We start from the raw sequence: 16,401 nt of genomic DNA, 5'->3' as shown, positions 1-16,401 counted from the left end.
TCTGGATATGTCAGGCGTTTGTTTTTAGAGAAAATGTGAACAGTGTATACATAGAGAATACTACATGGCTTGCTGTGTCGTACCAGATTTACACGAGTTTTTTAAAAAAATATTGAACTGCGAGCGAAAGCGAGCTGTTCACTATTTGAAAAAGCAACGAGTGTAAATCTGGTACGACACAGCAAGCCATGTAGTATTCTGTTTATCCTACATACTGTACTTACGTGTATTTTACTGAAAATGTCTTGCAGACGAGGCAGCTAAATTGAAGACGCTTGTTTTGGAACCTCGATCTCTTCTAAAGCCTCGTGCAATCTATTATGTCAAAGCAAAGAAACGTCACTCTGAAAGTGTGGCGTAACATGTTAGTTCTAAAGATTCATCGAGGGTAATTAGCGAGTGCAATTTTTGTTTCTATAATGACGTTTTTCTCGGTGACTTTGGAATCATAAGCAGTGGAAAAACAGGTCCCTGCCAGACTTGCTTGACATGACCTCATTTACATGATATACACACGTGTGATTTGAACGATTATTATCTCACGGGTGTCTCTCTCACGTATGTAGGATACACTCCTGTGCTGACCATGTCTCATGGCGCCATATGATGTGGGCGGGGATATAGCTCAGTTGGTAGCGCGCTGGATTTGTATTCAGTTGGCCGCTGTCAGCGTGAGTTCGATCCCAGGTTCGGCGGAAATTTATTTCACAGAGTCAACTTTGTGTGCAGACTCTCTTCGGTGTCCGAACCTCCCCCCGTGTACACTACATTGGGTGTGCACGTTAAAGATCCCACGATTGACAAAAGGGTCTTTCCTGGCAAAATTGCTTAGGCACAGTTAATAATTGTCTACCTATACCCGTGTGACTTGGAATAATAGGCCGTGAAAGGTAAATATGCGCCGAAATGGCTGCAATCTACTGGCCGTATAAAATTTCATCTCACACGGCATCACTGCAGAGCGCCTAGAACTGTACCCACGGAATATGCGCGATATAAGACTCATTGATTGATTGATTGATTGATAATGTTGGTTTTGCTGAGTCAGGAGAATGTACTTGTAGCAAGTGCCAGTTTTTGCATCGATTTGTAGAGTCACAATGCAAGAAGCATTCAGGGCTTCATGTTTTTAGTTCAGTCATTTTGTTAATTTTGAGGTTTGTGTTTTATTTGTGTCTTTTTTTGTTGAAGTTTCTTTTTTTCTGACTTTAATTTGGGTTTGTGAACTGTTAATGACCTGTGATGCAGTCAGTGTTAAAATATTTGTTTATTTGCACAAAGGTATTTGTCAGAATGTGGTTGTAAATATTTATCTATGCATATAGAGTGCATGCTACTTAACGTTATGGTTTTGCACACGATTAGTAAATTAACCGAGATTTAATACATGGTGTCTCTGAGTGTGATCCGTTTCTTTACAACACCAGGTATCTCATTCCATTTCTGTTTAACTCTTCTTCTGTATTTTTTTGCAATCAAAGTTTTATTTTGGGGGGGAATTCTTCACCAAAAGCAGGCTGGTCTGTTGTACTGTGTAGAACCTACTTGTACAACTGGTAGTGTAAACAGTCATATTTGTAATCTATATATCCTCTTTTGACCTGCTGACCGTGAACTTCAAGTACATTTGGAGCACTAATGATGTAGCCCTGGCTCACTGAAAAGTAAAGCTAATGAGTAACTGAAATTGTTTCCTTGTATTTTATTTCAGATTTTCTTTCTCACGTTGACATACTTATGCACTCATAAAACTCCCTTCCACCCGCTTACTGTCCCGCAGCCTCTCTTGCTCTTGATTTTGGGCTCATTTAATGCACCTGATCTTGTTTCAGATTTATATTTGCAGTGAATTTGAAGTACAGGCGTTGAGCTATTTGTTAAATATACTATACCCCCCAACCCACCCCCTCCAACTCACCACCCTCTTCCACCCACCTACCCCCCAAAGGTATAACAACATAGATGGTTCCTTGTATATGTATGTGAAAATTGATGTTCATACTGTGATACAATGCATTTACCAATGTCACATACAGCTGGTTGTACATGTTGATTGTAAGCGCATCTTTTCTGTGTTTAAATCAAGATTGTGATGCGTAAGTTGTGGTTGTACATGCTTTACACACATCAGTCTGGCTTCCATGGATTATGTCATATCCTTTACTTGTAGATTTGTAAAAAAAATGTGTTCTGTGGAATCACTCTAGTCTGAGCATGCTGTCCCTACCATATATTTTCCAGGACTCTTATAATAAGCTATTATGAAACTTTGCACACTTTCGTGTATCAGTAGACCTTACTTAAGTCAGTCCTTAATTGTTCCCACAGCCGACTTAACAAATACCGCACAGAGTCTTTTTTTTACTGAAAACTCAGTGGGAAAGCTTAATTCCTGTGCAGCCAGCTTTCCTAAGTCAACTTTGTCCAATTAATTTGAGACTGAAGCAACAGAGTGTGACATTTCGGATATCAATGAAACTTTAACTGCAATATTCACATGCACTTATGTTTGTACTTGATGTGGTAAAACTGCTTGTAAAAATTAGTATACATTGTATATTGTTCAGTTTAAGGTTATAGGAGTGTATGTACTTTCCACCAGAAATTATACTCAAGATTTCTGAACAGAGGTTCATTATCACTGACCAATATATCCAAGATGGTAGATTAAAGGGTGCAGCCTATGATGACCGTACTGGATATAACTGTCAATTTTGATGGGTTGTGGGAGAGCTGCTTTTCCTTGTTTATATAGAAACATTGAGGCAAGCCAGAGATATAATTTGTCTAGTTATATCTATGGGCAAACCTACAATGTCACATGTAGCTTGCCTTGGTGTTTCTATGGAACACAACTTCCACAATCCATAAAATCCCGACAGAGTTATTTCCGGAATCAGTCTGTCAAGCACTTGCCATGCTCTCCTTGCTTGTTACAAACTTAGATATCAAGAGGGGAGCCTGCGTATGAAGGTGATGTAGGCTACTATCTTTTGGAATAAAGTCAGAACAAAGATTGAATGGTCTGGGTATTATTGTGCTCATTGCATTTTGTTTTATGCACGCTCACATACGCACGCACGCACGCACAAACACATGCACTCAAATACAGACACACACAGACGCACACACATGCGCACGGACACACACACACACACACTCTCTCTCTCTCACCCGCACACACACATTCGGCACATTCACACACACACACACACACACTCATACACACACACACACACACACTCTCTCTCACACACACACACACACTCTCTCTCTCTCACACACACACACATGAATGTCTCACTCTCTCTCTCTCTCACACACACACACATGAATGTCTCACTCTCATATGATCCCTCTCTCTCTCTTCCACCTCTGTCTCTCCCCCTCCCCTCCTCCTTTCCCTTTTTGTTCGGAACTCTTTTAAAGCACCAGGTATGGTTTTATTTCAATGTACAGTATTTACTTGAAGTGACCTCATAAAATGTTCTCAAGAAGACACTTGTTTAAACTGACATTCTCTGAATTTCTTGCACATCGTTCCTATTGCCATGGCGATGTACGAAGTAATTCCCAGTCACTGTAGATACCCAAGGATTAATGCTGCGTGTACGCTACCTCTCTACACTTAGTTGAGTCACACCCAGTAGATAGTGGCTATATGTGACCCTCCACCACGAAATGAGTCGCATGTCACCTTTGCATGATTTTTCATATTTTCACATTTTCCAAAAGAGTTTTTTATGCTCTATCCAGTGGTGAAAACCGTTTTAGAAAAGAGCGAAAACTGTTTGAGTTATAAGCCTGTGACTAAGGTGACCCTCACACTGTTACTAGACACCCCCCGGACTTATATTATGCCCAGCGCAGAACCGCGCGAGGTGACATGCGACTCATTTCGTGGTGGAGGGTCACATATGTCTGAAAGTAGGTTGCTGAGGTTGGGAAGACCAAGAGCGGAACGTCCCTTTTAAGACCCTTCATTTTAAGCCCCCCCCCTCCCCTGCCCTCCCCCGCTTTTTCTTTAAGACACTGCATTTTCATGTTCTCTGTCCATAATCGTTGTAGATTTACCCCCATTTTAAGATCTGATTCTCCCACAGAATTGTTTTCTTGATATTGATACACTCTTTCAATCCCGCAGTGGGGCACTGCGGTTATGAAATTAAAGGCCCCTCCTGTTTTTGGAACCGCAGGAGCTTTCTAGTTTGCTGTTAGGTAGATTTTTGGTTCCTCTTTCCTGTCATGCTCTCTTTTTCTTCATGAATTCTTTTCTTTTTTCTGCCTTCTTGCTCATTCACCTGTATTTTTTCCAAAAATCTCTTCTCTTGCCGCTTGTCTCGCGATTCATGTATAGTTTAATCTGTTAGTGTTCTGATGTAAGTCCAGCAGTAGATAGGTTAAGCCTATTTTAACATACTGGAAACTGGTAATCTTCCAGTAGGTATTAATTTAGTTTTACTAAAGCCTGCTGGGACACAAGTAATGGGTTAGTGCATTTGTAAACAGGAATCGCTTGATAAGTGGCCCCCTTCATCCCCCCCTTCCTCGTCCTGATATGGCTCTGCGTAGTCGGCTGGACGTTAAGCAACAAATAAACAAACAAACAAACAAACACTCTTTCAAGGGGGAAAATGCTGTCGGTTCTCGGTCAGCAGTCTGTACCTGAGTGCCAATAGCATCGTTCATTACACTTTAAAATTAACCACTGGTTTCAGCATACGACCGTCGTCTGATTCGCGAGGTCTTATCAGTCTGTGTTTGGCTGGATGTAGTCACTATAAAGTCACGGCGGTGACTGTTTGCTGTAGATACCGAGACCGGTGTGGGATAAACTGTCCCCCACCTGTTTCACCAAACACAGGCAACGTCAACAGGTAGACACGGATGCACAAACACACCGAGTGGTAACGCACTTGCGCTCGGAAGCGAGAGGTTGCGAGTTCGACCCTGGGTCAGGGCGTTAGCAATTTTCTCCCCCGTTTCCTAACCTAGGTGGTGGGTTCAAGTGCTAGTCTTTCGGATGAGACGAAAAACCAAGGTCCCTTCGTGTACACTACATTGGGGTGTGCACGTTAAAGATCCCACGATTGACAAAAGGGTCTTTCCTGGCAAAATTGTGTAGGCATAGATAAAAAAAATGTCCACCAAAATACCCGTCAGGTGACTTGGAATAATAGGCCGTGAAAAGTAGGATATGCGCCGAAATGGCTGCGATCTGCTGGTCGATGTGAATGCGTGATGTATTGTGTAAAAAAAATTCCATCTCACACGGCATAAATAGATCCCTGCGTCTTGAGTCCGAGTCTGGAGATACGCGCGCGATATAAGACTTCATATAATAACCAGCAACGCCATTAGTCACGATGACATCTTCGCCTTACCAATCCACCCATCCCATCCTCTCTATCTGTGTGTCTGTCTCTCTGTCTGTCTTTCCATTTCTCCCCCTCTCTCTCTCTCTTTCTCTAAAACCGCCCCCCTCTCTGTCTCCCTCTCTCAGTCTCTGTCTCTCTATAACGGTCTACCCCCCCTCCCCCCATTCTCTCTCTCTGTCTCACTCTGTCTACACCCCCTCTCTCTCTTCTCTCTCTCTCTCTCTCTCTTTGTCTCTTTCTCTCTCAGTCACTCCCCCCCCCTGTCTCTCCTTTGTCTCTCTTTACCATCTCTCTCACGCACTCTGTCTCTGTCTCTGGCTCTGTCTCTCTATTTCTTTCTCTCTCTCTCAGACTCCAAACCGCCCTCTCTGTGACTGTCTGTCTGTGTGTGCGTCTCTCTTTCTCTCTCTCTCTCTTTTTTGTGTCTCTCTCTCCCACCTCTCTCTCTCTCTCTCTCTCTCTCTCTCTCTCCCCCCCCCCCCCCTCTCTGTGGGCGGGGGTTGAAATTAACCATCTAACAACTTGTTCACTTCCGTTCCCATTATATCTGGATTGCACGCTTTCCCTTGTTAGTACGACAGCAGATGGAACAAGTCGCATACTCTGACATACATCCTTTGAAATTCCTTTGGAATCTGCTGGTCGTAAAAGATCTTGATATTCATACACCCTATTTTTGGTGGGGATGGGGGTGGGACAAGGATGAGAACACTCACGTTATTGCACTTTACATTCGGCCCAACATGTTCGGTAGGCTAATCATTACGACATTTTTGGCGTGTCGTCTTCTTGGTCCAGGAAAACCAATGCGCCGATGAAAACAGGCCACTTTGTAAAATAACCAGCAGCGGTTGAACAAATTTGCAATCTGCATTTCATTTTTATATTTAGTCAAGTTTTGACTAAATATTTTAACATCGAGGGGGAATCGAAACGAGGGTCGTGGTGTATGTGCGTGTGTGTGTGTGTGTGTCTGTCTGTCTGTCTGTGTGTGTGTGTGTGTAGAGCGATTCAGACTAAACTACTGGACCGATCTTTATGAAATTTGACATGAGAGTTCCTGGGTATGAAATCCCCGAACGTGTTTTTCATTTTTTTGATAAATGTCTTTGATGACGTCATATCCGGCTTTTCGTGAAAGTTGAGGCGGCACTGTCACGCCCTCATTTTTCAACCAAATTGGTTGAAATTTTGGTCAAGTAATCTTCGACGAAGCCCGGACTTCGGTATTGCATTTCAGCTTGGTGGCTTAAAAATTAATTAATGATTTTGGTCATTAAAAATCTGAAAATTGTAAAAAAAAATAAAAATTTATAAAACGATCCAAATTTACGTTCATCTTATTCTCCATCATTTTCTGATTCCAAAAACATATAAATATGTTATATTTGGATTAAAAACAAGCTCTGAAAATTAAATATATAAAAATTATTATCAAAATTAAATTGTCGAAATCAATTTAAAAACACTTTCATCTTATTCCTTGTCGGTTCCTGATTCCAAAAACATATAGATATGATATGTTTGGATTAAAAACACGCTCAGAAATTTAAAACAAAGAGAGGTACAGAAAAGCGTGCTATCCTTCTTAGCGCAACTACTACCCCGCTCTTCTTGTCAATTTCACTGCCTTTGCCATGAGCGGTGGACTGACGATGCTACTAGTATACAGTCTTGCTGAAAAATGGCATTGCGTTCAGTTTCATTCTGTGAGTTCGACAGCTACTTGACTAAATATTGTATTTTCGCCTTACGCGACTTGTTGTCATTACAGGTGGCTTAGCCTTTCCCGGCCGGACGACATTTTTAAGTTGAAAACTGAATTGATGGTTACGAATTGCTGGACCTCCAAAGTGAAAGCAAATATATCACCAGACATCAAGTCATCACCGCAAAGACTGATGGATTAAGCAGTATTAAGGCGACACGAATTGACCAGATAAGGTATTAAAGTGGACTAGTATTGCTGATGGGGTCTATGTCGACCAAAAGAGTGGGATTCCCTGTAGGTGAAGTTCCTGGAGGGGGATTCCCTGTATACAGGGAATACCACAGGATTTAGTTCCAGTAGCGTGTCGCTGATATCGCTGAAAGTCACGTGATACTTGGCGACATCGGTAGAATTTGATGTTTTTCAATCTTTTTTGATATTTCTTAGAAATTCGAGTATGGTTTGCAAGTTTTATTGAAAAACTCCACCCTGTGGGATTCCCTGTACCCTCCAGGAACTCCACCTACAGGGAATCCCACTCTTTTGGTCGACATAGACCCCATCAGCACCAGTATTAGCTAGTCATATTGCTCGAACTACAAAGCCGTCCAAGAAGTCAAATAGCAGTTACACGAAATACCACGGTGTCTGGCAACGGTTATGAATGTCGCAGCCTTTGCCACACTCAAGATTTCCAACACAGGGATGAAATGTTTGACTGTTCAAAATCAAGAAAATCCGCTTGTCGGAAAGTGGAATTAATTTTTCCCCGTCTCTATCTGATTTTTCTGTCCTTATTCAGGAATTCTTCATTTCCTACTGGTAAATATATCACCGCCGAAGTCATCTTGGGAGAGTAGGAATGCCCAGATGCAGAACAAACTCAAACTGACAAAGCACGAGAAAGCACACACACAAACACACCTTACCCATCTCCAACTTCTGATTCAGCAGTTATCCAGTTTAGCTGGTTGATCAATGCAAAGCGGCATGTTTTGCGTTGTAGTTAAGGCCAACAAAAAAAATAGTCTGTTTACGGTAACATAGACCCCAAAAAATAGGGTCAGTAGGTCGGGATTTTTATTTTTATATTTTTTTCAAAAACCCGTATTTTTAAGTTATTTTGCCAAAAAACAAAGATTTTTTTATTTTTTTTCCAAATGCCAAAAAAAAAGTCTAGGGTCGCGCGAAAAAATAGGGTCGGTCGGGATACCGTAAACAGACTATTTTTGGGGGGGCCTAATCAAATTTTGTTTTACTGAGTTTCATCATCGACAGGTTTATTTTTGTATTGAAAACAAACCCTTCTGGTCAATGAAAACTGTTGATGCTTATACTTCACAAAATCATTTTGTAATGGCAAAGACAGAGCGGTCCTTCGAGGGGGGAAATGAAGATCTAAATGTACGATTCTTTCTCTCTGATGTGACACAAATGCCGGTAGTGCTCAAGGTTTTGTGACAACACATTGAGGTACACTAGGTTGGATGAGACTGGCTAAAACAGTCTCAGTTCCGTGGATGTCTAATTCTTTATCGGGTGACTTCTTTGTGTTGGCAGAAATCACCACAACAACACCGCACAAAAAAGAGAATCTTCCCTGGCCTCACAGGTAGTAGGAGTCAAACAGGAAGCTCGAAGATACTTACCTGGTGAAACTGGGAACAAAATGTATGCTTCTTCTTCTTCTTCTTCTTCGCGCGTCCCCGTCGCGTGGAACGAATGCAAAGCTCAAAGCGCTTCTGTACTTTTACCCGAAACTCGATAGCTTCAGTCATGATTATACAGGGTGGTCCAAAAAAATGTAGACAGTTTTGCGTGCCTGTCATTTCTGCTACAGGGCTCCCACCTATTCTTTTTCACCTGGAATGTCTCACACAAGCATGAAAGTTTAGTAAGGCACAGTTTTTTCTTCTTTGCAACATCATTTCTGGGCGTAGTTCAATAGTTCATCACATTCTCAATCCAAGCACCTCGTCTCTGGATTACGGCTGCGACACGGACATTGAAGTTGTTGATAATTCTGTCCAAGGTCTCGAGTGGAATCCTCCTGGTTTCACGAAGAATGTTCTCCTTTAGCGCTTGTATTGTCTGTGGATTGTTGTGGTAAACCCTTTCCTTCAAGTACCCCCAGAGGAAGAAATCTGGAGGAGAAAGATCTGGGGACGAGGTGCTTGGATTGAGAATGTGATGAACTATTGAACTACGCCCAGAAATGATGTTGCAAAGAAGAAAAAACTGTGCCTTACTAAACTTTCATGCTTGTGTGAGACATTCCAGGTGAAAAAGAATAGGTGGGAGCCCTGTAGCAGAAATGACAGGCACGCAAAACTGTCTAATTTTTTTTGGACCACCCTGTATTATAAGAACACACTGCTTCTTTAGGTAGTTTTTCTTTGACAGTTTCTTTACTTACATTTTTTTTAATCCGACTTATATCAGCGGATGCCAAGAACTGAATTCTCATCCGGTTTAAAATCCGTGAAAACTTGGGCTTGAATGCACAACAAGATCAATTGTCAATGGTTTTGTCATCTATTTAGCTTGCTTCTGAATGTGAACTTTGATTTTTAAGTAAGCTTACATCTGAGTGAACCTTTTAAACTTTTTTTTATGTGCAAAATAAAGGCTTTGTGAATAACTGAGCAGCAACAACGGCAACATCACTGTAACATAAACCGTACATAATCATCGTGTACCACGTTTGCCAGAGTTGGAATGGGGTGGGGGGGGGGGGTTGAGGGGGGTGGGCAGGGAGTTATTAATTGTACACGCACGTCTCTTTCATCAATTAGAACCGAATCCGAACTCATGATGCACGAGAATTGGGTGTGTTGACACGAAGCCGATTATTTAGATGTGTATACTTGAAAAGAAGACTGAGATTCAAGCGTTTATCTACCAGAAAGTCGCATTTCCTTTGTGTCATTTTACGAGATATGTCTTTCTGCTTGGTAGAAAGGTGTCCTGTCACGACTGAAGGGCGTAGCTTTCCAGGTCCAGGAAAATGCCTCAGTGGCGAGTAGCGTCACTCTCCTCACCCACTCCCAATTCGTGATAAAGGCGTGGGTGGGGTATCCGTATAAAGTTGTCCATCAACCCCACAGCCCCATCTCAACAGAATCTGTCGACCTGCTAAGGACTGAGCCGGAAGCTGCAGGGTTGAGATCATTCTTTGCAGTTTGATTATTTTATACACAAGGCACAGAAAATCAGCCAAGATGAAAAGTGCCGTAGTCATTCTGGCCGTGCTCGGAGTAGCTGTTGCTCTTCCAACCAGAGGTAAGTCTTCTTCATAACCGCCTCTAAAAACCCCAAAAAATGTAAAAATAATAAAAGCGCACTTCTTAATATTATCTTTCATCGATTTGAACTTACTTTCTGGCACGTTTTTGGCCGTTAATGGCACTACATACCAAGTTCATGCCAAAGTCTACCAATCAGGCGGTTGTAAAGAAGAAAATCAAACAATGACGAAAACAACAATTTATTTGAATATATTCTTGCCTCTGTGGTGAAATCACATGGGTGATTTTTACCTGGAAGTAAAACGACGTTGTTTCCACAAGTTACGCCAGTCACGATATACTTGTACGGTGAACTTTTTTTGTCGGAAAAAAATGGTTCTTCTTTTCTTTCGTTTGAGGAACCGCGAGGGGTTGTGATTTTAGCATCGTGTACTAGTGTGTGCTGATGTGAACGTGCACACACACACATATATATATTTTAGTGTCTGTGTGATTGGTAGGAAATGTGTAAATCATTTTGTTTGATGAGAATCCATAGGACCATTACTGAATTCGCTTCACGGTTTTTTTCAGCTCCATTGATCGGCATGAAGAAGACCCCCATGCGGGCGAAAATTCGGCATCATTAAATCTTTTAGATTCACTGAAAAAAACTTTTGAGGAAATTGTGTTAAAATATTTTCGTATTTTTCATGAAAAATGTAGTATCTGTCTGTGCATAAACAATTTGGACGAATCGGACCCGATGTCGTTCTTTTATCGTTTTGTTGATCTCTCTGTTTCAGAAAAACGCCAGGTTGGCTGTGTCAGTAAGTGTTTTTTTTAACTTTTCTTCTTTTTTTAAAAATATTTTTGTATCCATACAGAAATATGTATTTTAAAAATTTTCGAGTGGTTTTTATTCCTGATCAAATTGTGCTGTAAGTTCGTATTCTTTATTTTTCGTTTTCTTCTTTTTATTCCTTTCTTGTTCTTTCTTTTCTCTTTCTTCATGCGAAGGTGATTTTTTTTTATTCGTTTTTCGAAACGATTGCGCTTTTTTCTCACATTTAGTTACCGTTAAAATAAGATTTTTTATTTTCTAATTTGTTTATCTACTTCCATTTTTTAAAATTGTTTTTATTTACAGATGCTTTCCAGAATGTGCCCAATGTGTGCGTGAACAACCCCACGAGTCAGGTGTTTTTCTCTCACCCCAGTGACCCAACCAAGTTCCTTCAGTGTGACGTCCTCAACAGAATGTACGTCATCCAGTGTCCCGCGGGAGAAGGTATGGCGCGCAAGTCGCGAAAAAAGAGATAATTTAAGGGGATACTAGTGTATTTAAATTCATTCCTCACGCGATTCAATATACATTTTGTGCACAGGTTCCTCTAAGCAATATGTTCCAATATGTAAAAAGAGAAAAATTGATTACCCTATTAACTTTTTTTTTTTTTTAATTTACAAATATTTATCAAGGGGGTAGTCAAATAGGATTTTGCGTAAAACACTGTGATTTTGAACGTGATCCTAACTGCGACTTTTATCTTCAGGCATGATAAATAAAGCATTATTTTGTGGTTGTTTTATTCGATTGTTTCTCCTCCTTACACTTGACTTGATTTGCTTTCAGTGTTTGACATCAGCAAGAGTGGATGCCACCCGGCGGCTCAGCAGCAGGTCACTCCTCGTCCCTACACTCTTCCTGTCACTACACCGGTAGGGGCTTTGTCCAGTAGTTGTAGTGTGTGTGTGTGTGTGTGTGTGTGTGTGTGTGTGTGTGTGTGTGTGTGTGTGTGTGTTTACTTATATAATAAAAAAATAAAAAAAATAATTTCTTGTGCACAGCGAAAAATTCCCTACTGAAACTATCCGGGTATTTATACAGTTTAAAAAAAATCGTTTTCTTCATTCATCATCGACCCTTCTAGAATTCAACTGCAAACGAAAGCGTACACGGTGACACAGAAACAAATCTCTATGTAACCAAACAATCTCTATGTAACCAAACAATCTCTATGTAACCAAACAATCTCTATGTAACCAAACAATCTCTCTCAGTGTTGTATTCTATAACTTGATTTTATTTATGGGAAACGAAGCAATGGCCGAAACAGGACAGCGGCAACCGATCTTTGTGTCAGCAACCGGTTTATTCCTGCACATTTTGAACAATCTTTTTCGTTCGAAGTGTTTACTCCACTGCTGGGGGCATAATTAATGACACATCAGGGAGTGTCATTGAAGACAGAACATGTTGACCGCTTCATTTTTCTCAGGAAAAACATGATTAGGCAAGCAGTTTGTTGCTATGCATGGCGTCATTGCGAATCAATCAGTCAATCAATGAGGCTTATATCGCGCATATTCCGTGGGTACAGTTCTAGGCGCTCAGCAGTGATGCCGTGTGAGATGAAATTTTATACGGCCAGTAATTGCAGCCATTTCGGCGCATATTTACCTTTCACGGCCTATTATTCCAAGTCACACGGGTATAGGTAGACAATTATTAACTGTGCCAAAGCAATTTTGCCAGGAAAGACCCTTTTGTCAATCGTGGGATCTTTAACGTGCACACCCAATGTAGTGTACACGGGGGGGTGTTCGGACACCGAAGAGAGTCTGCACACAAAGTTGACTCTGAAATAAATTTCCGCCGAACCTGGGATCGAACTCACGCTGACAGCGGCCAACTGAATACAAATCCAGCGCGCTACCAACTGAGCTATATCCCCGCCCCATATATATGCAACACTCCAGGCAGGCTGTCATTCTGCAATTTCGGTATACTGGTACAAAATACTAGTACGATACAAGAGGCTAGCATGCTACAATTTTGGTATACCATGTTGACCGCTTCATTTTTCTCAGGAAAAACATTTAGGCAAGCAGTTTGTTGCTATGCATGGCGTCATTGCGTATAATATATGCAACAATCTAGGCAGGCTCTCATTCTACAATTTCGGTATACCGGTACAAAATACTAGTACTTCTTCTTCTTCGTCGTTCATGGGCTTAGATTCCCACGTTCACTCATGTTTTTACGTGTATGACCGTTTTTACCCCGCCATTCAGGCAGCACACGCCGATTTCGGGTGAGGCATGCTGGGTATTTTCGTGTTTCTATAACCCACCGAACTCTGACATGGATTACAGGATCTTTTCCGTGCGCACTTTGTCTTGTGCTTGCGTGTACACACGAAGTGGGTTAAGTCACTAGCAGGTCTGCACATAAGTTGACCTGGGAGATCGGGAAAATCTCCACTCTTAACCCACCAGGCGGCAGCGACCGGGATTCGAACTCCCGACCTCCCGATTAGGAGGCCGATGTCTTACCACCACGCCACTGCGCCCGTCCAAAATACTAGTGCGATAAAAGAGACTATAGCATGCTACAATTTTGGTATACCGGTACAAAACACTGGTCCTTTTCAGTCAAGAAAACCGAAATACGGTATGGACATCCTTACTGGTACACAGCTAAAATACGGCACAGTACCAAGAATTAAGGTTAATCAATAATAAGGGTACTAGCATAATATTACCTGAAGAAGACCCATAGGTCGAAACGTCGTCGTTATTTGTTCCCTGTTCGTCATTTTAACGTGAGTACAGTGCTTTTTGGTCTTTTTGTTGTTCGCTCTCACGTGCAGTCGCCATTGTTTATTTGCTTATATGTTGGCGTTGATTTTCCAGAGACCGATGATGACGGTGACCTCTTTCAGCCCCCAAGTGAACGCGAACAACCCTTGCACAGCACAGAACGTGGCACGCGGGCAGCTGTACTTCACCTTTGCCGGGGACAACACTAAGTTCTACGAGTGTGATTTGCAGGGCAACCCTAGCGTCCTCAGCTGCCCCCATGTGAGTTACGGTTGTGACTATGTTTGTCTGTTTCAGATTTTTTTTTAAACAAAAAACATCCTAGGTTTTTGACTCACCTGAGTGATCAGTAGGTCTTAGTAATGATCGAGCGCTGTCCGTCTGTAGGAAATCAACATTTTTTTTGAACATTATTTTATAAAGTTAGAACAGCATTTATTTTGTTAATTCTTGGATTCATGTATGTCATACGCTAGGTGAGTCGTATACGCATTTGCTTTTCATGCTTAAATCCAATTTTTCTGTTTTGCATATGAATTGATTTGTTGTGAAAACCAGAAGGATACTTGAACAATTGGACCTCCCGCAAAATGCGCACGAATCGTGCAATCTGACAAAGTTTATAGACTTTCCCTGTTTCACTATTGCTCTCTCTCTCTCTTTCTTCTTTCTTTCTTTCTCTTTCTCTTTCGTTCTTTCGCGCTCTCTCTCTCTCTCTCTCTATCTTGCTTTTGCTCTCTCTCTCTCTCTCTCTCTCTCTCTCTCTCTCTCTCTCTCTCTCTCTCTCTCTCTCTCTCTCTCTCTGTGTTCCTTAAGTTTTGTAGCATTTTTTTACGAGAATGTGTCGTCAAAAGTGCCCTGTCGCCTTTTAGTACATAATTTCCTCCCCAAACGCACCCCACCCCCACTCGTTTGTACAAAGTAGGCTTACATCCAGTCTTTACCCCAAAATTGCACCGTAATTTCCCCCTGGAAAATAAAAACAAATATTCAAGGAAATAGCTTTAACAATGCCGCTACTATATTTTTGGAAGCGCAAAAATGACATCATCAAATAGCGCTATAAAATTAAAAACAAGGAGACAAAAGACACAAGGAAATGTCCTTAAAATGCATGCATCACTTTTCATAAAAAAAATCCGCCGTTTAGTTTTTGAGTGCTTATCTATCTCACACGGACACACAAACACGTACACAGACACACACACAGACACACACACAGACACACATACACACACACACACACACACACAAACGTATACACACTCACTCACACACACACAGACACACATACACACACACACACACACACACAAACGTATACACACTCACTCACACACACACATACACACACACACACACACCTGCCCTCGTTAATACTTCAACACTACGCTGTATGTAAAATGACCAGCTTCTCCTCCTCGTTCTAGCTGCTGGTGTGGGACCAGAACATCCTGTCCTGCGTCTACCCCGTGGACCTCAAGGGCAATGCAGGCAACACCTTGAACCCCAGACCCACCCCACAGATCCCAGCGGGACAGAACAACAACCCTTGCACCCAGCAGGCCCTGTCTTCTGGTCGTCTTTTCTTCCCCCACCCGGACAGCACTAAGTACATCCAGTGCGATCTCTGGGGAGATGCTTTCGTCAACTCCTGTCCTGCCCGACTGGTCTGGAACGCCTACCTCGAGACCTGCTACAGCCCCTATGGTCAGGCTATCAACGGAAAGTAGAAACTGCGTCTTTGTAATGATTTGTTCCAGAAACTGAGTCTTTGTAATGATTTGTTCCAGAAACTGAGTCTTTGTAATGGTCTGTTCCAGAAACTGAGTCTTTGTAATGATTTGTTCCAGAAACTGAGTCTTTGTAATGATCTGTTCCAGAAACTGAGTCTTTGTAATGATTTGTTCCAGAAACTCGAGTCTTTGTAATGAGTTGTTGTTGAAAGAGGAGTCTTCCTAGTCCTGACTGTTTCCCACGTGATCCGGTTATGACGTGGCTTCCTGCTGAGTCGTGTGACGCAACTTCCGGTGTTGTTGAAAACGAAGAAAAATTGGTATGAGAAAAGACGTAGCCGTTCGAAAGCGTACGGGTGTCAACTGTTTACATATTTTTTTTGTCTACAAGGATAGTTTCTGGTAATTTAATGTTCAAGCAGATTAAAGGAATTATGTTTGTATCTGTGTAAGGTATTTAAAGGCAGAGTAAGCCTCCCGTAAACCATCACAGATACAGTCAGGCTTTTACACACAGTACAAACACCATTTCATTTAAACACTCACCAATTGAGAACATCCTAGGTGCCCTCCGTAAAGAGCGAACAATTTTCAAAGAATTTATTTTTGCGTGGTTTATCTTACCCCTGAGCCATCGTGAACCCGTGTGATCCAGTTTTCCCTTTTCACAATGCAGTCGTCATAGTTAGTCATTTGAATGCGACTCGACGTGAGCTTATCTACAATAGCACGTTTTTATATTT

General features: G+C 41.7%; 1 protein-coding gene across 1 annotated transcript; it reads left to right on the top strand.

Moving 5' to 3' along the window:
- Nucleotides 1–10,188: 10,188 nt before the first annotated feature.
- On the top strand, nucleotides 10,189–16,113 carry LOC138964997 (uncharacterized). Its single transcript, XM_070337118.1, has 6 exons — nucleotides 10,189–10,371; nucleotides 11,123–11,146; nucleotides 11,467–11,607; nucleotides 11,953–12,038; nucleotides 14,016–14,183; nucleotides 15,353–16,113. The coding sequence occupies exons 1-6, from the start codon at nucleotides 10,311–10,313 to the stop codon at nucleotides 15,653–15,655; spliced, it is 783 nt and encodes a 260-aa protein (XP_070193219.1). The 5' UTR covers nucleotides 10,189–10,310; the 3' UTR covers nucleotides 15,656–16,113.
- Nucleotides 16,114–16,401: the final 288 nt, after the last annotated feature.

Source organism: Littorina saxatilis, linkage group LG4, assembly GCF_037325665.1.
Source record: "Littorina saxatilis isolate snail1 linkage group LG4, US_GU_Lsax_2.0, whole genome shotgun sequence".
Taxonomy (NCBI): domain Eukaryota; kingdom Metazoa; phylum Mollusca; class Gastropoda; order Littorinimorpha; family Littorinidae; genus Littorina; species Littorina saxatilis.
The sequence above is the reverse complement of the archived record's forward strand: the minus strand, read 5'-3'. Positions and strand labels throughout refer to the sequence as shown.